Source organism: Hirundo rustica, chromosome 4 (genome assembly GCF_015227805.2).
Source record: "Hirundo rustica isolate bHirRus1 chromosome 4, bHirRus1.pri.v3, whole genome shotgun sequence".
NCBI lineage: Eukaryota > Metazoa > Chordata > Aves > Passeriformes > Hirundinidae > Hirundo > Hirundo rustica.
In genome coordinates this window covers 65,730,247-65,755,811 of record NC_053453.1, presented here as the reverse complement: position 1 = coordinate 65,755,811, position 25,565 = coordinate 65,730,247, and the positions used below count along the sequence as shown (strand labels likewise).

At 43.2% G+C, this 25,565-nt stretch overlaps 1 protein-coding gene across 1 annotated transcript; it reads right to left on the bottom strand.

The window, feature by feature from the left end:
• On the bottom strand, positions 1-22,853 carry FAM180A (family with sequence similarity 180 member A). Its single transcript, XM_040063085.1, has 3 exons — positions 22,678-22,853; positions 714-814; positions 1-412 (listed from the first exon to the last, which is right to left on the bottom strand). The coding sequence occupies exons 1-3, from the start codon at positions 22,751-22,753 to the stop codon at positions 71-73; spliced, it is 519 nt and encodes a 172-aa protein (XP_039919019.1). The 5' UTR covers positions 22,754-22,853; the 3' UTR covers positions 1-70.
• Between the last annotated feature and the right edge of the window lie 2,712 nt (positions 22,854-25,565).

Genomic DNA, 25,565 nt, shown 5'->3' with positions numbered 1-25,565 from the left:
AAGTGTTGGCCGTGCAACGTTGTGTCCTTGATCAGCCAGGGCAGGCGGCTGAGCTGCTGCTCCCCTTCCACTACGAGGGCTGTTTGCTGTAGGGGAGCATCAAATCGTTCTTCAGGGCTTTGTAAAGATTGACAAAGGATTCAGCCCAAGTGTCTTTCTGGTGCCCCTGGGCCTGAGCGGCTCTGTAGGCCGTGTAGACCATGGTCAGCACTGTCCTTTCAAAGTCTTCTTTCTTGAGGACCCTGGGGTAGGACGACAGCCTGCTGCTCAGCCTGCGGATCTCTGTGATGCTCTTGGGGATAATCTCATTGCAGATGGTGTTGAACTCAGCAGCTTTCCTCAGGGAAGCCAGCTCCTCGTCTTTGATGGAGATCCTCTGACCTTTGTCAATGTCAAGCTCAGCTAAAAGAAACTGGTGCAAAATCAGAACACAGAAAGCTATTTATTTTCTCCAAGAGACTCCGGACAGAGTACATGTGAATTAACAATATGTCCTGGGACCTTTAATTTTTTGTCAAATGGAGACAGTTGGACTGTCTGGAGGTGGGGAAGACCAGAAAATTTCTATGTGTTCCCACCCTTCTGGTAAACTATCACACAGCCACGGGTTTATTCCTGGGATGAATAAAAGTGACACAAAGCCAGGTAATGGATAACCCCACTATGGACAGTACCCCCAGTCCTGCTTAAGGCTTAACATTGGAATACTGAACCTCATAAAGCAGGACCACATCTTCCAGCGAGTTTTGTAACACTGGGTTGAAGAAGGCAGCTGAGGACCTCTTGAATCGCTGAGCAGCTGGGAAAAGCATAGCTGGAAAATAATAATGGGAAAAGAGAGGTTCTATAAGGTGCCAAACACAGACAAGAAGAAGCACTTTTCAATAGTAGAGCCAAGTAAAAAACTCCCTCTTGGAAAGTCTTACTGTACAGTGTGGCATTTTCACTGTAAATGAAATGTGTGTCAAGGACTGCTTTGATCCTGATCTACCAGAGATGGAGGTCAACTGTTTCTCCTGCATCCATAGGGTTCCTAACACAGGGTGCTTTGTTTTTATCCAAGCCTGGGACTCTGAGTTGCAGCCTTAGATGATGTGAAAGAAATAATGATAACTGCAGCATTACATTGTCTGAAATACAAGTCCTTTTCCTGGATCTGAAAGAGGAAAACAGTACTGATAATCAACAAAATCTACTCTTTTTTTTTTTTTTTTTTTTTTTGGGTTTTTTTTTTGGTTTTTTTTTTTTTTTTTTTGTTTGTTTTGTTGGTTTTGTTTTTTGTCCATTCTTCTACTCTCATGCTGCTAAGAGTCTAATTTCTCTTGGTTTCAATTATCTAAAAGTTGATCTGCCCTTATTTATTAGAGACAGATCCACCAGAGAGAAATCAGTTCATCTGTCCTGGGCATTTACACTTGGAAGGAGTGCCTCACCCAAATGTCTGTGTCTCTTCACCGAGCCTGTTACCAGCTTAGAAAAGACAGCTACACCCAGTGAGGTGAACCCCAGCTTAGTGTGACTTAAATACTTTACAGTGTCATAACTGGAAAAAACAGAGCCTGCTACCATTGGGTATGCATTCACCACTGTGAAGTGCAGTACAGACATCATCTCAGGGAAATGAGACATAAAACATATGTACAGTCCCTGAACTCAGCACCCCAGTGAAGTAGAGCAGTTGTGGAATCAATGACCTGGACAGTCCAGGGTATAGAAAACATCTGATGCTGCTTTAGAGAAGACCTAAATGCTTTGAGTTATTAACCAGGTTACTAACCATCCATGTAGTGTTAAAACGTCTAAATTACTTTCAGAGCAGAAGGGAAGACCTCTCTTTAGTGTTTTATCTTTATGTTATTATTTGTATATTATTTAGATTTTGATGTTTGGGTAATCATGATTTGAATTTGTTGGATTTTTTCTCATATTCAGGACTAGGAAGGGTTTTTTTAACTTGTGCTTATGAGACTGTTGGTATGTTTCCCGTAAATTTCACTTCTCAATTTTAACTCTCTTTACCAATAGATAAATTTGGATACCATGAAAAAAAGGAAACAAATTCCCCACATTTTGAAAGGCATTATGATTCTCCTGTCAAAATTAAGATTTTTTAGATTTTTTTTAATGAGCAACATGTAATAGAACATGCAGCCTACTTTGAATTTCTGGAAATTTTCAGCCCACCCTTCCTCTACCAGATTTTTTCCCATGAAACACTTTTACAAAATCAATTTTGTCTGGTTTTGCCAAAGTTTTTGTGATGGATTTTGCATGCTGCCTGTAGATAACCTAAACATAATTTAAAGGTCTCTCTCTTGGGCATTTAAAAAAAAAAAAAAAAAAAAAAAAGTTGGAGCAACTGTAATTCTGTAATTATTTTATGGAAAAAATGTCCCAACTCTCTGACTACATGGTTCATCAGACAACTTGACTCTTTGGGGTTACCCAAGCAGATTATAAATATGCAGTTTCTTCCAGGCTCTGTACCCTAAATGCAGCCCTGCTTCTTGCACCATTGGCAACAGCTGATGTGGTTATAGTTTGGTTTGCTAATGATATTTAAATTCTAGCAAAGCAAGAATAGAGAAACCAGAGCCTCAGGACCTTTATTATCCAGCATATGAGATATTAATCATGATAATGCTAGGTATGAAGCAATTAATGCTTGACACAACAAAGGGTATGTTGGCCTTAAATTAGCTAGGAAAGAGGTAAAATATTTTGTTGCATTGCAGTAAATGTACTGTAGGTAGATACAGCATTTAGGATGGGTTTCAGGCATAGCTGCTTCATCCCTGGTGTTTCTCTCTCTTGCTCAGAGTTTTGCTGAGGCACACTGGAGCTACTCCATTCTTCAAGCTTGACAATTCAAGAATGCAACTGAGTTTGTGTGAAGCACTTGAAACTTCAAGCCCTAATTGCTAAGTAATTAAAACTTTTATTATCGGGCAATTAAAACTCTAATTACTTAGCAGCTGGCAGAAATCCAGTCCGTAATGATGACTATTCATTTTCATCTCTTTTTAGCTTTTATATGCCCTTTTGGTGAAAACAGCATCAGAGCATGGAGTACCTCTACACATGCAGATAATTTACATCTCAAATATCCCCTGAGCCAAGGAAAAGTTTCTGTGGCGTTTTGCTTCAGTGCTGTCATGCTCCTTGTCATTACACCGATTGCTTTTATCTTTCAATCCAAGCAGAGATTCCCACTGTGGGGCTGAGCTGGGAGCCACCAGCTTCAGCCCGTGGCACCACTCATCCAGAAATGCCTTAGCAAAGGACTCACACAAAAATGAATGTCATACCATCGATCCAGTACTGGCCCACTTGCTGAGTCCCAGGTAACACCACAGAAAGAAGGAGTTTGCTAGGAGATTCAAAGGGACAAGGGCTTGGGCTGCTCTGTCTGAAGGGATTTTTATGCGTATCAGAAGCATGCCAGCCTCTGTAGCATTGACTCCCTTGTGTCATTATCTCGTTCCCAAAACATATTAAAATTTGTTACAGTTGCTAGAGACTCTACTCAGAAAGTCTTTCACAGCTCGTTTGTATCTGTCATGGTTATCTGATTTTCCTGAGCTGCATTTTATTCAGCCCTTCCCTTATTTTTTCTTCCTGCTTAGTAGTCAAATCCTTCCACCTTCACTCCCTCCACAGTCCTCTCCATGAATTCACGAGTTCCTCCAAGTCTGTATGCACATTTAGAGCAAGTACTCTGATTTTCATTGTACTGACTTAACACACATGTCAGTTAAGCACAAAAGCTGATATAGAAAGTCAGTTTCTGCATTTAATGATTGCAAATTCCACTTGAAACTTTTTGCTGACTTTTACTTCTTCCTGCATTTACTTCCATCTGTGACATGAGTTGTCTTGGGACAACAAAGAACAGTAGAAGAGTTTAGAACTTTTTACTAATTTCTTTCCCATGGGACTTCTCTATAAAGCTATGAAGCAATTGGAGATGCAGAGTGACATGCATGATTTTATGTTGATGTTGCAGCCAATTCATTTCAATGGCAGTAGCCATGAACATCTAAGCAGCAGAGATCCCCCATTAGTATTGACAGAGAAGGCTCAGCCCAGCAAACTCTGAAGCCAGTGGAAGGTCTTCTATTGATTTATTGTTTTATTTCTCTTACGTATGTGTTAAGACATCTCCAATGTAGATATGGGTACTTCTATCCTAAGGGCACATAACAAAAACTGATGATATGCAGAGACAAATTAGGAAAAATAAGCTTTTCATTATCCTTACTGAAAACATTTTCTATTATATATCTGTTTACTGCCACACTCATCCTCTTCCAAATCCCCTCTCCAGAGGGGCCCTGGGAGTTCTCTTGCTCCCTGCTCAGGGCTCAGGTCTGGAAGTGGATCAGAGGGAGCAGGGTATCTGAGCACAGCCACCACCTCCAAGCCTCCCTGCCTGACCCCACACAGCCTCATCCTGTGCCCTGGAGTGCACCACTGCCTCTGCCTGAAGTTTTCAGGCAGCCCACACATCTCCTGCTAAGCGTGGTTAAAAGCGCCCATCAAAACTGGCAGAAAAGTCTCTATTTTCTGCTTGCAGCAGGAGCCCATCCAGTCTCCTACAGCTCTGTTGACTCAATTCCGCTCTCCTTCAAGATTACCCAGGCTCTTAGACAAAAAGAAAGCCATGTTTGCCAACTCATTGACCTGCTTCTATCTACTTAGCTGATGCATCTTTATGGTTTAAACATAACATCACATCCGAGGCTGACAATAGCCTCATTTTAAAGATGTTTTCATCTCTCTTAAGAGATTCTGCCAGAATCGTCTGCACTTCATTAGCCGTGTGGTAAATATTTGTGATCCTCTCCCAGGTTTTCCCGGCAATTTGATTGGTGAAGGTACAGATGTTTAGTTTTGCTTTCCAGTTCATGCATCTGTTCATTATTTCCCAGTTGCTTCCTGTGATGTGTTTGCTCAATAAGCACAGAGCATAGCTGCAGGAGCATCATCAATGCCCTTTTCTTCCCCTATGAAATGGTATGGAGCACTATTTGGGACCTGTGCAGACCATTGCTCCAAAGCAAGTACAGCTCTCCGGGGCCCTCAGGCATTTAATTGGGGTTATGACTCACAAGAAATTATTTTGATTGCCGTCTGAGGCATGGAAAAGACTTATCTCATTGCTTCAGAAAGACACCTTTCATGAAGGACAGGAGGAACAGAGGAACAAGAAGGATTTGATTCTTCAAGAGGGATTCAAGTTTTTGCCAAAGAGAACAAACTCAGCGCAGTCCACAAAATGATTGTATGGGCAGATACTTTTGCCATCATAATTATTGCCATGCAAAAAATGATGGTTGGTCCAGGCTGACTGAATCTGTTTTGTTGCAGAGACTGCTGGGCAGTTCCTAGAAGCTGTTGTTTTGAATTTTAGGACACATGCCTGAAATGCTCACAAGAGGATTCTTTACTCTGTGGGCGACTGCACAATGGAGCAGATTGTCCAGAGGGGTTGTGGAATCTCCCACACTGGAGATATTTAAGAATTGTCTGAATGCAATCCTGTGCCATGTGCTCTGGCATGGCCCTGCTTGAGCAGGCAGGTGGGAGCAGGTAATCCACTGTGCTCCCTTCCAGCCTGGCTCGTTCTGTCTGGACGATTCTATAACTCTTTGGGGGAAGCATAGGTTTGAACTCTCCTTGACCACGTTGGGCAGAAGAGAGGGCAACACAAGTGTCAAAGTTTGTATTCCCTTGAAAAAAGCTTTGTTTCATGTTTCTCTTTAACAGCCTTACTTCTGAGGGCTTGCACCCAGACTAGAAGTATCTTTTATACATAAATAATTTTATTTCTGGCTAATGACACTTTGGTGGGTCCATGCTGAGTTGCTTCATTGCTGGAGTAGCAATTCCCTATTCGCTATTTGCTGCCTCAGGCTACCAGGGAAATACCCTTGAAAATACTTGTCTTTACCGTTCTGCAGTGGTGCCAAAAGCATCACTTATACCAGGACTGGGGGATGTTAACCTATGACCGGTGTGTCAGGCAGTGAAAGTGGTAATGTAAATCACAAAAAGGGTAGGATTATTAAAGGATTAATATATTTTATGCATTTTTTTCTCCTTGTCCTGTGCTTGGCTCATTCCCAGAAGAATGCATCTTCACCATCTGTAAGCTATTTGTACTGTCCTGGCCTGCAGTTGTTGCCAGGGCAGAACATGAGCTTTGGCTATGCTCCCTTTTTGCCTTTCTCTATCAAAACTGCTAAATTAGAAATCATTGAACACTTTGTCCCAGTGCAGGAGAAATTGACAGACTGGGGATTTGGAGGAAGAATAAGGACAGTAAAATAAGGGAAACACACACAAAATCCTAGAAAGACAAGAAAAAAAACGCTGCAATGCTACAGCTTAGCATCTGAAACTTGTGTCTGGATTTCCAGTTAGTCACATAAGTAGCTTCTATGACAACAAGTGCAGTGCAAGGACTTTTACACTCCAACTTTGATACCTTTAAAACTCCATCACTGGGGGATTAAAGTCCAATGGCCCTTAGGAGAACACAGTAGTGAGATGGAGAGAACATTTTGATTATGAAACAACATGAATTAGCACATGTTTGAAAGCAGCTACCAAGAGACTGTCCCTCTTTTTGCTCTCAGTTCATATCCTTGCTACCAGCTCCTAAGTCTAAGCATAATTTCTGACTGTTGACTAAAGTGAGAATGGACATTAGCATCATCTTTAGTTATTAAAAAAAAAAAAAAAAAAAAAAAAAAAAAAAAAAGTTGAAGGAAAAGAAAACCTTTGTCTTGAAAAGTTTGTCAATAAGGATGTAGGAAGTAGATCTCCCTACAAAAGTTGTCAACAGGCAATACTGTTAGGAAAAAATCAGTTTAAAACACTTTAAATTAATAGCAGATTGCATTCAATTCCATAGTGCAACACATTATCAATTTCAAAGTAAGTTAGTTTTTACTAATTTATCTCCTTTTTGGGAAACAAACACATTCCAAAAGGGTGTCTCAGTTGCATAAAACAGAACCCATTCCTACATAAACTTCATAAATGGCCTGAGATGTGTGAGATTAATGTGCAACAGAGTTCCCATACAAAAAAGCTAGAGCGATAATAGCTTGCCTAGCTACTTGGCACGAACAAGAAATTTAAAGGTGTGTCTGAAAGACCAAAAAACCATTATGCTTGGCAGAAATTGATATTGGCAGAGAAGAAAATGGTTAGCTGAGCCTGTGTTTGTGAGAGGTGGAGGATATTTACATTTGTGACTTAAATGAAATGGTTTCAAAGATATCACTAGAGCTGACCAACTAAATTGGTCTGAGAATTTATTCCCTTATATGGAATTTCCATTATGCAGCACTTTCACCTGTTCCCGGGCTGAAACAATGTATACTGTGTTATTTACTCTTCCCTTGGCGTGATAAGGAGGGGTCCCCACCTGGAATTATTTATGCTTATAATAAAACATTCCAGACAGCCAAAAGTGGCCTTCAACATGCTGGAGTAAAGTCGCAGCAGAAAGTGTGAAGAGAAAAAATGCACCCAGAGAAACTGAAGGAAAGAAGAAGTGAAATATATTGTTTTCCTATCCTTCAGTTTGCTGCTATATTACCACAAACCAGGGACAGACCATGGCAAAACTGTGTAAGTGAAGGGCATCCATAAAGGAAAGAAATATCAACCCTGCTCCACAGGTTTAATGCATAGGCAATTGTCCTAGGGTAACTTTATGATGCCTCTATCCCCAGTCGTCTGTTCTGTTTGTGCTGTACATTGAGTCCTGTGCCTTTAAGACTGGTTCTAAGAGCAAGGAGAAGCGCGGAGTTTGTTTTGAGAAAACTGCCTGACTCCTCCACATTCTGCTGCGGACAGCGTGTTCGGCGGAGGCTTGGAGAGACTGCAGGACAGAGATCTTGTTTTGCTTTTAGTTAGTTTCAGCTAGCTAGGGCAGAGAATTTCCCTGGACTGTTTTTTTTCCTTTTTCTTGGAACTGTTTAAACCTGCTCTGGACTGAAAACCCAGGGGAGCACTGGGGGCTGCACCTGCGGCCCACCGGGGCCTGGACCTCGGCATTTTCCAGCAGCGCCGGAGAGACAGGGACTGAGGAGAGGCTGAGAGAGAGCCGAGCTACAGCCACGGCAAGGACTTTCTCAATTTGCCATCTCACTCCAGAAGGAGAGGTTTTATTGTTTCATACTATTCATTCTTTATACTTGTATGCACTTCATTTGTTTAGTAAAATAGTTTTTTCCACTTTTCTCCAAAGGGTTTTTTTTTTTACCGGACCGGTTGGAGGGAGGGGCCACGTGGGTTTGCTTCCTTAGAGGGATCCTATTCAGGGGTTTTCTCCCAAATTTGTCCCAAACCAGGACAGCAATAAATAATTGTGGCAACGCAGTTAATTTCAGGCAGAGTAGGGAAATGGAGCAGTACTTTGTACTCCTGTCGTCACTGAAGCGCCACCTCTCCTTCCCTATATGGGTTGCTCACAATGGTCCTGATCCAAGAGAAAAACACCAAGCAGTCCTAATTAAACACATTTGAAATAGTTTCTTACACATGAACAAGTGACGGGATACAACAACAATTTCCGTTTCTCCCAGGAGGCAGAGAGAAGGGAGTGAGTGAGGGCAGGAAGGAAGAAATACAGCAGGGCGTGTGTGTTTTGGTGCTGAGCTGTGGGGAAGAAAACACGAGGAGCAGAATGAAGCAGCTGAGCAGTGGAGAGGGAGCAGAGGAAATCAGAGCTCTGCTTCACAGGAAAAGACAGAGCTACAGCAGCTCTATCAGAGCAGAGTGCTGCGGCTGCTCTGCCCTCCAACACCGAATCGCCCTCCCCCGTCCTGTGCCCTTTTTATACCGACGCCGCAGAGCCCAGAGGGGTGGGCTCACGGCTCGCCGCACCTCCCAGGGATGTACCTCCGCGGAGCCGGGTGCCCGGGCACGGAGAAAAGGCATTCACTCGGTAGTTAAGAACGGCTGGGTTTCCTTTGTGTCTTGGCAGGCAAAGGTGGCTGCTCGGCGAGGGTTTTGCTGAGCCTGACCTGAGGCAGCTCCAGCTGCAAGGCGCAGCTCCTGCCCGGCGCTCCCTCCTTGCCTTTGTGCCGACGCCGCTTCGTGCGGCCGCGCAGGCAGCTAGGCCGGAATCTGCCTGGGGGATGAAGGGGAAAGCGAACAAAAAAAACCCCCCAAAAAAACAACAGTGGTAGTTTTTAGCTGTATCACTTCACAACACATCTGTTACGCCAGCAGCATTTCTACGTGTGAGAAAGTCCCGGCGCAGTTGTGCTCTGACTGTTCTTAGTGTATCTGGTGGTGATTCAAGTCCTCAGATGACCTAAGGATGGAAATCAGCCCTGGGAGGAAAAGCAGAAGCCCTTCCTCATGCCTTCACACCCTTGATCTAACCACCAGATGGACAAGAGCCTTTATTGTTATTTTTATTTTTTTATTTTATTATTTTTTGTTGTTGATGGCCACCTCAACAAGGGTAGTCGTTGCTCCTGCTAGAGGTGAGGGTGGCTGCAGGACCACTAGCTGCCAAACACTTCTTCCCCTTCTATGCTTACGCCCCACTGAGTTTTTCAACTGAGGAAATTCAACTGGCAGAAAGAATTTGTAATTTTTTTTTTTTTTTTCCCTCAGACTGGATGAAGAAAAAATAATCAAAGGTCCAGTTTGGACCACAGACCTAGCAGGGAGTAGTATGAAATTTTATTTCATGATCACATGATAGCTCAGAAATGCCAGGGATCCTGGAATTATTCACTTAAGCTGTCTGTGAATGGTTTCAACTGGCAAATAAATTCAAGTGTCTGACAGTGGGTCTAGGAGCAGTCTCTGATCTGATTACTAACTATTATTATTTTATTCATGTATGAACTGCTCACACACATGAAACAGCAAGGTACTCCTCATCCTCACTAAATATGAGTATCACAGCACAGAACTGAGGAGGAATAAACATTACATTGACCATTTGTTCTCACTCCCAATTAGAAACAACAAGAAATGTCTTCCCTTTTCCTTCAGATCCCCATCCAAATTGAAATAAATTGTTAGGAAGTGAATACATTAATACCAGTTTTCTGCTTCCTCTGCTCTGGGATTTCACTTGCTTTTCAAAAGCAGGGAAACCCCAGCTGCCTTTCCAGCTGTTCACTGAGCTCCAAATGTCAGTGCACCTGCTGGGGTTTTCTTAATGACACGAATGTGTGCTGTATGAGAAAGAGTATAAATCAGCCTTGCCCAGTAAACAAAAAGAATGGGGATAGTGGGTCCTTTTTGTAAAGAAATGTGTTATTTTTGGAGGCAATGGCTTTTAAAACCATTGTATGATTTGACAAGTGTCAATAAAGATAAGAAGTCTGAGAAAGGGACTCAAGACCTGAAGATGGATTTGGGTTTGCCTCTGAACTGGTACAGCTGGACTGGTACAGCTGCTTTGCTACATGAGCAGATCATGAAGGATGGAAAGCTGGGCTGTATCCCTGGGTGAGAGTCAGGGCAAACATGTTTCTCCTGGAGAAAAGAGTGAGCATCAGCACTCCGAACATCAGAACAGCATCTGTTCTGTCAAGTACACACCTACGTGCATGTCTGCATCTCTGCGGAAATAAGGTTGAAATATTAGTGAATCTCAAATATAATCCTTCACTAAATCTGATCAGTGGATTTCAGTGTGTACAGATGCGATGTTGGGCCAAGACAGGATTTGTAATATTGGATAAACATAGCACAGAAATAAAAAGGATGAATATAAAATGGGTTGGGTTCATAGTTGGCATCCCCCATTTCACAAACGCACATATGGGATTTCCATTTTACAAAGCTGACATTTTTCCAATCTTCATTGTTATTCCAAAGTCTCCCAAAACCTGGCTATTTCTAGATCTTTCAGGTTTCAAGATCTGCTGAAATAATGCTGAGACTGACGTACAACTGCATTCGTCATTAAATACAGAAAGCCTTGCCAAAACTTGGAATGTTGCAAATTGTTAAAGGCTGCTGGACGTGGTGGGTGAGATCTTCAGATGACCTGAGCTGGCACCGCCAGCCCTGTGACGCAGGTCACAGAGAACCCAGTACAGTGAAAGGCACACCTGGGATCACAGAGGAGACAAGAAAGATAGAGTCAGGGTTACAGAAATCTTATAGCAAACAGAATAAGCCAAGTATCCTGTTTCCGAAGGAGAGAGACCTGAAAGGCACAAAATGCTGACAGCTGTGCCTGCAGTTGATGGAAATTCAAGACCTTTCTCAACCTCTTTCACTGCTGCAGTTCTTGTCCCTACAGGTGCCATCTCCCTGTGGCTCCCAGCCAAAGAGAACCCTGCCAATTTGTCACATGTATTTGATTCAGTGCTCCTCTTTCTTAATGTTCACCCCCTTCTGGAGCCATTTCAGCTGAACTTGTAAAATAGACTTTGGCTTATAGGAAAATAATGCAAGCAAATTCTTAAGGAAAAAAATGACCTCATCTTCTAAATTTAAGGTGAATAAATTTAGAGAAGGGGAGGAAGGCCTGATTTCCAATGGAACCCTCTAGCATGCTGCTGACTGAAACCAGCTGGGAGTCAGTTCCTTGGTTTAACTCTGTGTGTGAGGACTGTGTGAAGGCATTATTACTGTGGAGAAGCACTTTAAATAAGATGCTGTGATACTCATTGTAAATCTCATCCTGTTGTTTCCTACATTTGTGATTTCTTACTAGTTCAGAGTCTCAGAAGTTTGCATAATGAAATGCGCTTACTTAGAAAGGTTTTGCTGGCGTTTGGGTTATATCTTGCTAGAGAAAAATCTTCTGGTCAGTCTGCTGTCCGTTGCTTTGGCCTACAGAATCATCCCTTGCCAAAGCTGGACTTCAGCGTGTGATTTATCTGCATGGCAGATCTTCTTCAGCTTGCTAGTGGTGGTGATCTGCCAGGTGAGCTTATAGGCACCACCTGGATATGAGTGTGTGATTGATACCCATCTTACATCATCTTCATATGATTTCTTCTTGTCAAGTTAGGGTAATCATTGTCTGAGATACTGGAACACAGTAGTCTTTTGTAGGGGCAGGCTGACATTTAGTAAGGCAGGGACTACTTGTCTCCTTATTTATAATTCGAAATGCTAGCCCCAGTAATCTTTAAGTTCTGCTTTGACCTCTGAGTGCCAAGGATTAAGGATGGATGAAGAAGAATTAAAACTAGGTTGTCATGGCGGAGTTCCTTGGCTTAGTAGCTGTTAACCATTGGTTGGGTTGCAGAGACAGGCTGCCATGAGCACGCCGATTTGTTGTGAAAGGAACGCTCAGAAGGTGATTTATAACTTTGTCTAGATAACACATACGTTAATTTGTCAGCAAAAGCACCCATAGGGAAATGCATTGGGCTTTGAACACAGCTCAGTAAACCACATGATGTTCCAGCTGTTGCTCCCAGATGGAATTACAATGAGAAGGACTGGCACTCTTTTCTACCTCAGTGGGCAGACATCCAGGGGGAGATGAGCTCCAGCCTCAGGTCCAGCAGCATTCACATGCAGAGGAATCAGGGATGATATATCTGCTTCTCTGACAGCTTGCATCTTGGTTGGTAGCATGAATTTAACCATGAGGTAAAAGCTCCAGGGGGAGCATCACAGAGGGGTGTGAAAATCCAACTGGGCATGACACACATTTTTATCTTTGATCATGAAAATAGAAAGGGAGTATTTAAGACATGTGGCAATTTGGTTACACTGCCAAATTTGTGCAAGTAGAAACTGAGCTCTTTACCTTGATGGTGATATTTTACTTCAGAGTCCCTCTATGTTCCTTTGGAGGATCTAAGTGCACATGTTTTTCAGCTCTGGCATTCACTTTGGCTGGACCACACTGGCTGTGAGCAGCACGCACGGGGAGTGGGGCTGACATAACTGGGTGTATGATGGATTGATGGGCTATAGCACAGGCAGTTAGTCATTCAGGGTTTGAAGGGTATCCAGAAATTCCCAGCAATTGTCCAGCAGCCTGCTCCCAAAATACGGCTTCTGGCTAGAAAAGGAGTGTCTTTCTAGGAAGTACAATTTGTCACGGTGTCCCTAACCCTTAGGTATTTACCAGGCAGATTCTTCAAAACCAGACTTCATCAGCTGAAGCCCACAACACTTCCCTGCTGTGAACATGGAAAATGCAGCACCATGGCAACACTGCTCCCCAGTCTGTGTGCCTGCCCCATCTCTCTCAGTCCCACTGCTAAACATCTCCATCCTGCTCCTCTGCCCTCCTGCAGGATTCCCTCCATCCCTAAAATGCAGTAGTGCCCATGCCTCAGCCAAGTGGCTGCTGTCTTCCCTCAGAGCAGTAGGATGGTTTGAGGGAGAGATCAGATTCTGTGCTGCCCATTCATTTCCCCCTGGCTTTTCCCAGATGTCCTGTGTATCAACAGAGCCACATCATCATCTTCCTTCTGCTGGAGAGCCCAACAAGGCAGACACACTGTGTCCCCTGCCACTTGGGCCAAACTGGGGCTGATGGATCTGATTTTTGCTGACTGCATCTGATTCCTGCTATAGGAGAGTCCAGTGGGGAAAAATCTTTGGATACTTTTCTATCCTCATTTCTTCGTGAGGGCCCAACTGAGCTTTATGTTTGCTAAGTACAAGTCAGGGTAGGACAGCCCCTTTGAGTTCTGTTTATTAAAAAAACAAAACAAAACAAAACAAACTGGCCGTAGAGAGCAACGGAACAAGTAGTGTATATATTTTTATCATTAGACTATTACCTTCCAAATGTTTCTGCCAAATTGGCATGGTAATCCCAGAAAACAGAAGTTGCTGCAACTATGAAAAATGGATGGTTTCAGTCAACACATGCTGTGCTATATTAGGAGGTCCACGAGTAGTGTTTGACTGGAAATGGAGTTTGTTCAGTGCCAAGCCATGAATAATTACAGTAAATAAAAAATTAAGCATGTTTTAAATGTATTTTATTTTAAAAAGAGTATAAAAACATGAACAGTTCCCTGAGACATAAAATCTGTACTTAATAAATAAATTCAATAAACACTTGGTGTTTCTTCAGAGCCAAGCATAAACAAAAACTAATGTCATGGCTGTGAGCATTATGAAAACCAGAGAGGAAACTGAGGGCTTTCAAAACTTGATCCATTCCTCTAGGGACTGATAGGGAGATACAGGGACTTGTGCAGTTGTGGTGCTGTTTCTTAAGACTGATGTTAATGGGAAATGCTGTAGCTCGATAATCCTGTAAGACTGCAAGATTCTTGCAGCTTCTGTGGAATAAAACAGGCTGTTTCTTGGGCAGTGGCAAGAGCCTTTTTGCATACCTGCATAGTGTAGAAGGTCAAAGGGAGGGGTTTAAAAAAGTGAAGAAATCCTGGCACACTGATGATTCAGTAGCAGTAACTTTAATTTTTATACAGCAACTGGAGGTCAATTGCCCAGACTAGAAGCTCTCAATATCCTTGTAGGATAAGAGGCTGTTGGGGACTAGGAGTAAACCTGAGTCTTGCTCACATGAGAAAAGGGCAGAGCCAGCTCCAGGAAAAAGCAACCATTCCAAGAGCCTAAGAGGCAGATGGGTGAGATGAAGGCCAGCTGTGACAGATGGGCATCTGCTGAAGTGTGGGCTCCAATGGATGCACACTGTGCTGACAAGGGAGGCAATGCTACTCTAATCGTGATGTGGTGCACTTTAATACTTCCCACCCTTATTAATACATTTTCTCTCTCTCTGCACCTTTCCTTTACCTTCGTTTTTCCTCTCCTTCATACCATTTTCATTTTTACCTCAGCTTTTTCCCTGTTCTTTCTCAGCATATCTGTCTTTTGCCTTTGTCTCCCTCTTTGTGGCTCAAATTATCCCTGCCAGACTGGAAAGTCTCTACTCTTCCCAAGACAGAGAAGAGATTAGGAGCATCAAGACCTTTTGTGGCACACCACCACCTGCCAAATGGATGGAGATGATTAAATCCTGATGTTCTGGCTTGGAGTAGATATCCACATCCAGTCCAGTACAGTTTACTCTCTTTACAATTAGGCAGAACCTATTTGAAGTGCTCTGCTTCCCCCCTGCCCTGCCACGGGGTGAGGGGGCCAGGCAGGCTTTGCAGACTTTGTGAATTTGGGTCCCCAGTGTGAGACCGAAGCACAGCACTGTCCCCCCGCTGCCCCATTTCCTCCCAAATAACCTCTGAGCACTGAACAACTTATTTTTCCCTTTCTCAGCATCTTTTTTCAGCTACCCACCTGGCTCCTCCTGGGCAGAGGGAGACTCAGTGGTTTGGAGCCTGGCTCCTGGCTGGTGACCTGTTTCCCTGTGGCCAGGGAGGAATTTCCAGAGGACGAGTGGTATGCAGGCTGCTCTCAGGGGAACTGGGGGGCTGCCAGACCTAACCAGCACACTGGGCCAGGAAGGGCCTCACATATGCTTTCACCAGAGGAAAGGAATGTTTGTGGAAACTGGGAGTAGTGGAGCTTATTTAACTTTGCTTCTCTCCCCCTCACGTTCTCAGCCTCCAGCCTCAGTGGCTGTGCTGTAACAAGCACTGTGGTAGAGAGAGGAGTGCAGACAGGTTATTGCTGCAGCCTGGAGCATCTCAGGGCGGGTGAGGGGAGTTGCTGGCTGAGGCTTGGTCACTCAGTAGGCATGGGAACACCACAGCTTGTGGTGCAGATTTGAGCTGGTTTAATGTCTCTGAATGAGCATGTTGTAGGGGATATATCATAAAGCTGCCATAGCAATGCCCAAATTAAACAGGATTTGGGTGTAATGAGAGATGGGCAAAACAGAGACATACAGGATCCCTGCCTTGATTTTCTTTCCTTCCAGTTAGAGAGAAAACTCCATAGATGACAGTCCCCTTAGGGTTTTTTGTTTATATTAAACAACAACTCTTATTTGCAACTTATTCTTAAGTTGCCTTATTTTTTTCCATTTATTGATACTTTGATACACTTCCCCCTCTGCTTCCCAGTATCAGCTCTCTGCACAGCTGACCTGCATCCTCTTCACCCCTGCCAGTGCCGTTTGGCTGAAAAGCCCTTTAAATAACAAATAACTGATTTGGGCTGGAGGATTTTAAAAAAGCAAGGAAACAAAATTCCAGATGATGCATTGTGGCCTCACTCCTGTGAGCAGAAGAACTACCGTTGACCTTTGTCATTCTGGTTTGCACATTGAGGTGCTTTTGAAGTTAAAGCAAGGGCAGTGTTGAGGGTTAAGTCTCCTGTAGAATTCCCTCCCCACCCACCCCAAGTTGCAGGTTTGTCCCCTTCAAACCAAGACACTCACAGAGCTCCCTGTTTTGCTGCAGCCAGGTCCATGTACCCAGCTGGCTTCTCTGCACGTTGGATGGAGTCAGCTCCCCTCAGCAGAGCCACTGGGGAGCAGGGACAGGCACAGAGCCCTGGCTGTGCCCATGGGCAATCACCATTTTCTCCTAAAGCACCCTGGGCTTGTCCTGTGGGTCCTGCCCTGCCTTGAACCCGGGCACAGGCATGGTGTGCAGAGTTAATTGCTGCCCCACTCAGTTCTTTACCTCAGCAATTTACATCTTGCCTGTCACCATCTGAGCCTCTGCAGCCCGATGATGTTCATTAAGGCCTGCTGACTTCCCTTTCAATTAGATTGTACTATTCAGTGCTTCTGACAGGATTCCTTTCTGCCTGAGAAATCATTACACTCCCGCTGAATTTGGCACGATCTACCCCGGGAAAACAAGAAAAAGCGCTTTATGCTTCAGAAGCAGAATTTAGGGGAAAAAAAAAAAAAAAAAAAAAAAAATCACAGCTATTAACAATACACAGGACTAAACGCACACACACAGCCATCCTGAAGAGATTTGGGGCAAGGGTTTTAATGATTCTGTGCCTCATGACAAAAAAGAATGCTAGTATTTCCTCTCCTAACTACACTGCAAGTTCTCTGGAGAAGGACAGCTTATTTTTATTTTGTGTGCTTGCATAATGCCAGGTGCCATTGAGGTGTCTGGGCCCAGCAGCTGTGTAAAAGGTAACCAGGAGGGGACTCTCAGTGTTTTACAGTCGTTGCATGAGTTATTTCACTCATCACAGAGCTGCCTCACCTATGGAAGGGAGCACAGGCTGATCAGCAGGCACTAAGAGCAGTGAGATGGCTGGAGGGGCTTAAAGGGCAGGAGATGCTTCCCGGATGAGCTTTGGCTGGGGCAGGGGGACCTTTGTGCCAACTGATCCAGATCCCGGGACAGCTCCTGTCCTGGAACTGGGGCAGATAGATGTGACACTGCAGCGTGCAGGAATTCTGAAGAAGAGGACCAAAGTGACAGCAAATGTCTAACTGACTTGCCAGTCCTCAGTACTGGGATGGATCACCAGGAAGATTCTACAGGTGCCACCCTCAGCAAATAGATCTCATTTGGTCTAGGATATATCAAAGAGAAAACAGCTTTAATTCATGTGTTTTCCTCTTGTTGTTTACTCAGGTTTCCTCAAAATTGTCTAGTTCCTCTCTCTTTTTTAATTTTTACTGTGTGAGCTGTAAGCTGTAGCCATTTTTTTGGCTGCTTCCTGTGGTGAATAAAGTCCCAGAATCACTTAGATCCTTCCTTCCTAACAGCATGACTGCTTTTATGGAGTACAAATTCATCTGTGATCTAAACTAAAATGCGAACACTTCCATATTCTTCCTTCTGATCTCATCAGAGTTTAGCATCTTTGCCCTAGAAAAGACTAGAAACTTTGATTTTTTTTTAAGCATCCTTTGCATGTCTCTCAGGTTCAGGTATCCACTGTGAATTCTGATTTGGGGATCATCCGCCATGCAGGTTAAATTAATTCAGTCTGGCCCTAAAGGAGCATTTGGGGAATCAGGACATGCTAGAATGGAGTTTGATTACAGTCACAGCCCTACCTTAGTGGATATTTATCCTACCCTGGTTAAAATCCATTTAGAGGCTATGATAGTCCAGCTACCTTTGCAACACCAATCAGCTTTACTAATAACTGATTCCTTTCCAGACCTTCTTTGGGAGATGCCTTCATCTCCTTACAGACAGAGTTGCAATATTTGGTGCAGAAATAATTTGCATCAGGAGACTCCAGCCCACAAACATGCATTCCCAGGAACTGGGTGGATTCCTGGAACAGACTCTGGGTGGGTGAGAAAACCCTCTGCAGCAGATCAGTCACCCCTTTTGCAGCTCCAGTGAGGTTGCTGGAATAGGCCCAACAAGCAGGGAAGTTGGGGCAATTGAGGCACTTTTCCAAGTGAGCACGAGAGCCAGAGAAAAGGGAAATATTGCATTTTCCTCATAAGAAATAATGTTCTTTACACAGCCAGGCTTAGACAGAGTTGGTGCTGTTTCATAGCATTTCATATTTTTCATTTGCACTGCATATTTTAAGAACTGGATAATAATGTCTGTATAGAAATTAAAGAAAGTTGGATTGATGTTACAATTTAAAAATTGCTGGTAGCTGGTCCAGCTAACAGCGTAACTTCTTTTTATGCTTGGACCAGATCTTTGGAAACCTTGTCACATACCAAATGACCTAGACCATAAGCTAGTTTACTGAAGGACCACTGGCTACATAAATGTATATGCATTTGACCATTTGTGTTGCAATTACAGGCTGTGCTCAGGCCACATTCCCTTTGCTCATGCTCTCCAAGCCAAAACAAGAGTTGCAGTCCGTGGTGGAATCCCAGAAGTTGCTTAAGCAGGGAGTGCCTGGCTTTAGGGATGCCATGTGAGATGCAGCAGGGAAGAGAGGGAAATAAGATGAAAAGGACGTGGGATAAAGGGCATGCTCTAATTTCTGAGGCACTCGGTCTTTGCACACACAGCAGAGATCAGAATACAGCAAACAGTGCTTCCTTACAAAACTACTGGCTGTCTTTCTAGCAACAGCCAATCTCTCTTTCTCTTCTACACAGTCTTTCCTCTCCTGGCACTGGAGAGCTGCCAGACTGCTCCAGCTAAGTCCACAAGCAGAAATAGCGGGCAAAAGTTGCTCAGGCAGCAGCTGCTCCATCAGAGCCACAAACAGCTCCCACCACATGAGAGCAAATGCTAAGAGTTAGCAATGTTGTGGGAAAATCAAGGAGGATGGAGTTCCTGTTCTTTCAAGCAATTCCTTCTGCAGAAAACCTGTAAGGAGAGCAGACTGTTCCCCTGGTGCTCTCAAACAGCCATTTGACTTTCACCTGCCTCTAGAGATTGGGTAGAAAATAATGCACGTGGACCAGATAAATTTGGATGGAACTGTAATGCTGCCTTTGAGGTCCAAAACTCCCCAAAAGCATGAATCCTCTGTGGTGCTGATACATACTTTTGCTATTGATGAGTGAAAAGCATTCTACCTTCTTATTTTGTGCCTTTTAACACGTCCTTTTCCATCCTCCACTGAGGGGTGAACTTATCCTTGCAGCTGCCTCTGCAGTGTCTAAAAGCCACTACCATGAGAAATCTGCATCTTCCCTCCCTGAGTAAACACAGAGCAAGAATGCTACTGTTTGTGTGTCCCATTTATTAGAATCAGGCAGCCTTTACAGCAAATAAACACCAGGCAGCTGAGATGTGCTAATAAAGATTGCCTTAGGGTTTCTCCTCAGGGAACAGGCAACTCCTGAACTCTTGCAATGCTCATAAGGCTGGTTTCTGCTCTCCAGTGGATTGGTACTCTTCAAAATTTGCTGGAAAGCAGTGACACTGGTTGCCATAGCTGCATGGAAGGTGTTGAATTTTTTTTTCCCCCTTATTTTTGTTGTTGAAACCCAGGATTTGTGGATTTGTTCCTTGGTTTCTTCAGAAGAAACATCTCTTAAGATCTAGAATTCTTATTTGGAACTTGAAGAATTTATATCACCTCACCTCTGCCTTTGCAAAGGGAATAATACTTAGTCAGTAGAGACTTTTAATTACCTTTTTTTCATTACCTTTTTTTCCCTAGAGAGGAGTTTCACATAATCTGAGAGGATACTTCCATGCAGCTAAGCCTACAAAAGGCTCAAGAAAACTTGAGGTGCTGACAAGAAAATTATTTCATCATAACTCAGGATCTTTTCTCTGTTATTTTAAACACATCCATCCTAGGGAATATGTTTTGCCTGTGACTTCTGGACCCATGTCCACGGCTCAGTAGAGGCAGGCTGAGGAGTGTGTGTGAGATTTTTAATGCAAAGGGCTGAGGCAGTTTAAAAAGAAAAAGGAGTGAATAAAGCCCTCTGTTTTCCTGCCAGAAATGCTTTTGTTTTTTTTCCCCACTCACTGATGCTTCCAAGCAAAGGGAAAGGGGAGGCAGCAGTCGGGAGCTCCCAGTCACCAGCCAGCACGAGTGTTCATCTTTTCTCATGTCTGAGGTTTTTTTGAGCCAAAGCTTGAATGATTGGTTGCCAGGGCTGGGGATCCCAGGCTGCCCAGCGTTTAACAGTGGAAAAATGGTCAAAGCCAGACACTGTTGCATTCAGTATTGACTGCTCGTTTCTACTGCAAACAACAACTGCTGTCAATTAAAGCAAGACCTTTGCCCTACTGTTTTGTAAACAAACTGGATGACAAGTCAACATGGAGATGATACACAGATCTGTCTTTCATTTCCGTCAGACCAGATGCTGATCTGTATTTGCCTTTTCATTGCAAAACTCAAATCAGGACTTGGATAAGACTTAAATGACTGAGGTTTAACCTTAACAAGACTCAGTTGTCATTTGTGGAGGGAGGGAAGAGCTCTGAGTGTGCAAAAGAATGTGCCATTCTCAGTACTCAGATTTTATCTTAGGTTTCTAAACAATTCAAAAATTAAGAGAGTGCTTGGACCCTGTCAAGATACTGCAGATTTGGTTGGGTTGACACACAGTTCGAGGGAGTGGAGGTTCACTGAAGTACCTATTGCTGAAGGAGTCATGCCTCTAAAACATCTTTAGAGCAGAATAGTCCCAGTAGATATGGAAAAGAAATCAGTTTTCCTCCTCAGAAAATGCCTGCACACACTATTTGTGACAACTGAACTCCTTATCACAATCTGATGATTGAATGAATCTTCTCTTCCCTCTGAAGTCTCCAAAAATTAGTGCTAGAGCTTCCAGCTTGAAAAAACATCTGCTTTCCCAAAAGCCACAATACAATTCTGATGTTTTTCTTTAAACAGTCATGGTGATCAAAATTGAACCTTAATAGTTTCATGAATTATTTTTAGGATTGTGACGTTGTTTAATTAAAATAAGTATGTTAGCAAAAGTGAAGGACATCTTTAAATTACATAGTGATTATTACCTGAAATTGAACTCCCTTTTCTTTTGTTTGATTTTTTTTTCCCCATTTCTTAGGCAAAGTGACATCATTCTTCCAAAGGGTGGGGCTGTGGTTTTTTTATTAATATATACAGATCTAGTTCTGATTTTCTCACATTTTTTTGTCACCCCTGGAACTACAAATTCTTACCTACAAAATTACAGGATGTTTTGACAAATATTTGTGCTATTTTCTGTCTTACACCAGAAGATAAAAGTAAGGTACCTGCAGGTACAATGACACATGCAATATCAGCCAGGAGTCTGATGAAAAAGGTGTGGAAAGAACCTGCCATGGTGAGTCCCAGGTCAATATTGCCCTGCCAGTGAGCTCCCACTAACAGTGATTTTTAAAAGGAAAAATTAAGCATTGTAAGGAAAAATAAAGCATTCATGCAGCCTGAGGTGGACTCTGCGGCTCTTCATTAGTTCCCTCAACCATTCCCTCTCCTACGAAATCAAAACCAAACCCAAATGGCAGACTGGAATGGTACCAGCTATGATGAGGAAGACATGGGTGACTGGAGTAGGGAGGGAGGCATTTGAATGCTCTATTTTTTAGCAGACTGTGGTTCCTTTAAATGTCTGTGAATCTCTATATCAGAACCAAAGAAATCTTTTGGGAGGTGTTTCCTTTCTCCACTTCCAGCAGCTACTGAACCAGTGCCAAATACCAGAGGAGAGAATAAAACCAAAAAAGGGAAAGGACATCATCACTAGCTTTGAAGCAGGCATCTCCTATGCAGTCCAATAGTCCCCAAAAATTCCATATGCTGCTGTCACACTTAAAAAAATTATAAATGTGTCAGGACTGTGTATTGTCACATCGGCAGCTGAAGCCTGGTATCACACCATGTGACTTTCTCTGTGTTATCTGTGCTCCTCTGTCAGGGTAGGGTAGCAGCATTCCCAGGCATCTTGCACAATCTAGGCATCCTTGGCTTTACAATTGCCAGGTATCTTCCTGTTAGAGCAGATTTTGCCACCTATGACTGCACAGGCTTTCACTTTAAGGTTTCTTTTTTTTTTTTTTTTTTTTTGTTAATGCAGGAGAAAAATTAGAAAGAAGAGGGGAAAAAAGTGCAAGAATGTAATTCTGGTTCTTGGGCTATTGAATATATTTTTATTATAATAGAATACATGTATAATTTTACCTTTTTGCACTTATTCACGTGTCTTTTTTATTTATCTATATATTTTTAGCTGACCTGTTTAACGAACAAAAAAATTCCAGAGTTGGGAGGGAAAAAATTATAACCATGTATGTATATATATATATATATGTGTGTGTGTGTGTGTGTGTGTGTATATATATACACACACACATACACACACATATAATGCAATATAATTTCAGACCAAATCTACAACTCACATTTTTTTTTCTTAGATAGTTTTTCAGGTTGAAATCTTACCTCTGCTCCATCTGTGGGTCGCAGTGGCATGAGCACTGTAATAGAACAGCAGCAGCACCAAAGTCTTCCAAAGCATCCTTCTCTTTAAAATACGTATGTGTAGCTGTACAGTAGCTATTTTATTTTCCCAGCTCCTCTCTTTTCAGGAATAAATAATGGCTTTTCCTCTCCCCCTCCCCCTTTGCAGAAGAACCTGCCTGTTCTTCTGAGTAGAGCTGAAGTCAGCGCGCAGCTCCTCTCCCAAACCAAGTCTCCTCGGGATCAGGAAAGTTACTTTCACAGACAGACTTTGTTTTTATCCACATCTGGAATGACTCATAGTGCATGTGAGTTTGCTGGCAGCTGGGTGAATAAATATCATTACATTTTTGTAGTTGAGTTTCATTTGTTATATGGGCCAGTTGGAATTTATTCCCGTCCAATAAACAGCCACAAGTAACTTCATTAGAAGTGACTCTGGAATTGCAGCTACTCCTCTGTAACACAGGGGGCTACCCACTAACCCCTGTCCAAGGCGAATCCCTCCTCTGGAATGATGGACAGCCGCCCTTGGAAGCTTAAGTCAGGGAGTGGGGCATGTGCTCTGCAAGAACATTTTGCTACTGTGATTCATATAATCACTCCTTTGTTAAGAACACATCATGCTGCCTTTAGATTTCAGCTCTAGGCAAGACAAATCTTGGCCTTTTCCTCCGTTTGGCCAGTATGGAAGGTCCACATCTTTAACTGGCTCTCCTCAATGGCACTATGAGGAACACTAAACAATCCTGAGGACGGTCTACATTAGCCAGGCTGAATGTGGAGGGGTGAAGCTGAGAAAAATGAAAGGCTACTGATAGACATCTCCTGGCTGATGCTGGTGCCAAGGAACGCAGCCCTGGAAGAGTCTATCCCAGACTGACTCAGCATGGAGGGAGCTGCAGGTATCTACCTGTCCCTAGCACAGCTTCAGCAGCAGCAGCATCGTGGGGTATGTTTTGGGAATACAGCACCAAAATAACAGCAGGCTGATGTGCGTTGGAACAGACTGATGAAAAATAGGAATACAAGGAGTATTTACAAAACCAAGGGATAAGGGATACTCCGTTTGGTACCTGGAAGTGATGAGTCTAATTCTCTTCTTCTACAGGTGAGTGTAAACCAGTAACAAGCCCACAGACATCCACGAATTTATACCGGTGTAAAACTGGCACATAAGAAAGGAGACTCCAGCTCAGAAGGTATAAATAGGAGGATTAAGGGAAAGGATCGAGAGCTGGAATGACAGAGGGCACTGTGGCTCAGGATTAATGTACACTGGCAGGAAGGCATGGAGAAAACCTGTTCAACTCCTGTGTGCTTGATGCCAACATCTGGCCTCAGCCTCAGTCTCCTCATTCTTCTCTGTCCCAGCTGAAATGCCAACTGTAAAGGAAGGAGGAGGGTCAAATAAGGTTGGCTTGCTGCAGGCAACTCCACTTCTTTTCCTACATGTACAGATTTTCCTTTGCTCAGACTGCCCCAGGTTACTCCCACATGAACAGCACATGAATGCAGGACAGTATTTTACATGCCAAGGAGATGACAGAAGGTGCAATTCAAGTGGAGGGCGGCTCACCAACTCCCTCTATATACACTCCTGTTACCATAGCATATTAGGGGTGGGTCTGAATGCAGGGTTAAATTTAGGTGTGGGCCCACTCCTGTGTCTGTTCAGAAATTACAGAGCTGGAGGAAATTGAGTTCTATCTTCCCTAGAGCGGGGGAGAGAGAAAGAAAGAGGATTATTCCTACTTTTCTCAGGCCACTTAGGATAGGATGAGTTGTTCTTAAAGGAGGTAGAGTCAAGTCATCAGTTTGGCCAATTCTGAGGTGACTATCAAAAACAATGATCTTAATGTCAGCAGGGACTGTGAACTAGGTGTTTCAAAGTCAGGTGAACAAGGGAGAAGCATTACTTGGGATTCATATTGCATGCTTGAGAAACGGAAGAAAATCATGAGAGAACATAAAATCCTGTGAGGTAACAAAGGAGCATCTTTACAGCATTATTTGGAGACTGTGGATGGAAACCTCTGAGGTGCTCTATTGTGTTAATTTCTTACATTTAAGGAAATAACAGCTGATAACAGAGGATTAAGGAGGTCAGACAGGCTCTATCCCCCACTAAGCCAGAATCAAAATCATGTTCTAGAGGGAGCCCTTTGGAATGGCTCTCTCTTTTGGCTGGCAACAATGGGACACTTCCTCTGTTTTTTAATTGTCACTGCTCTATATATGCAGCCTAGAAATGTTGAGGAGAACAGTCCTAGGGATTTCCTTGCCTAATTTCCCCTCTACTTCCAGCCTTTGGAGCAGGAATCCTAGGAGCAAGGGAGGAGTTGCATCTGAGACAGAGGTGATGTGTGGTAAGACACATCAAAGGGATATGAGAGTATGAAATGATTACTGAGCCCTCCTTTTTCAGACCCTGGAGATGTTGCTCTGAAGTTACATAATAAATTTTGTTCATTGTAATTTATTTCTCCTTAATCTGAGTCTTGCTACAGAATCCTCTCAGGCAGCCTCTTCCTCATCTGAGCTTAAATACAATCTCTACCCACATCCCACTCCACAGTGCAGTCTTCAGGCATTACAGCTTTGAGTGTCTCCCTGCAGGTAGCACAACTGTATGGCAAATTTACCTGTAAGACTGTGAATGGTGCACTCACATCTGTTTTCTTACAGAAAATTTAGCAGCTGTAAATATGGCAGGTCCATGGAAAATAAAGAATGCTTTCTCTGTAGCACCTCCTCAAGTAGTGTAAATGTCCCTTTCCCCCCTTAAAACATTAAAATATTTTTCTCTCTTATATGGATATATATATATACACAGAGAGTCAAATCCTCCCTATTAAAAAGCCCTCCAG

Coding starts and splice junctions, on each gene's coding strand:
- FAM180A (XM_040063085.1), bottom strand. CDS start 22,753: ATGCTTTGGAAGACTTTGGTGCTGCTGCTGTTCTATTACAGTGCTCAT. Junction 815..22,677: donor GACCCACAGATGGAGCAGAG/GTAAGATTTCAA, acceptor ATTATTTTCCAG/CTATGCTTTTCCCAGCTGCT. Junction 413..713: donor ATGTGGTCCTGCTTTATGAG/GTTCAGTATTCC, acceptor ATTTTGCACCAG/TTTCTTTTAGCTGAGCTTGA.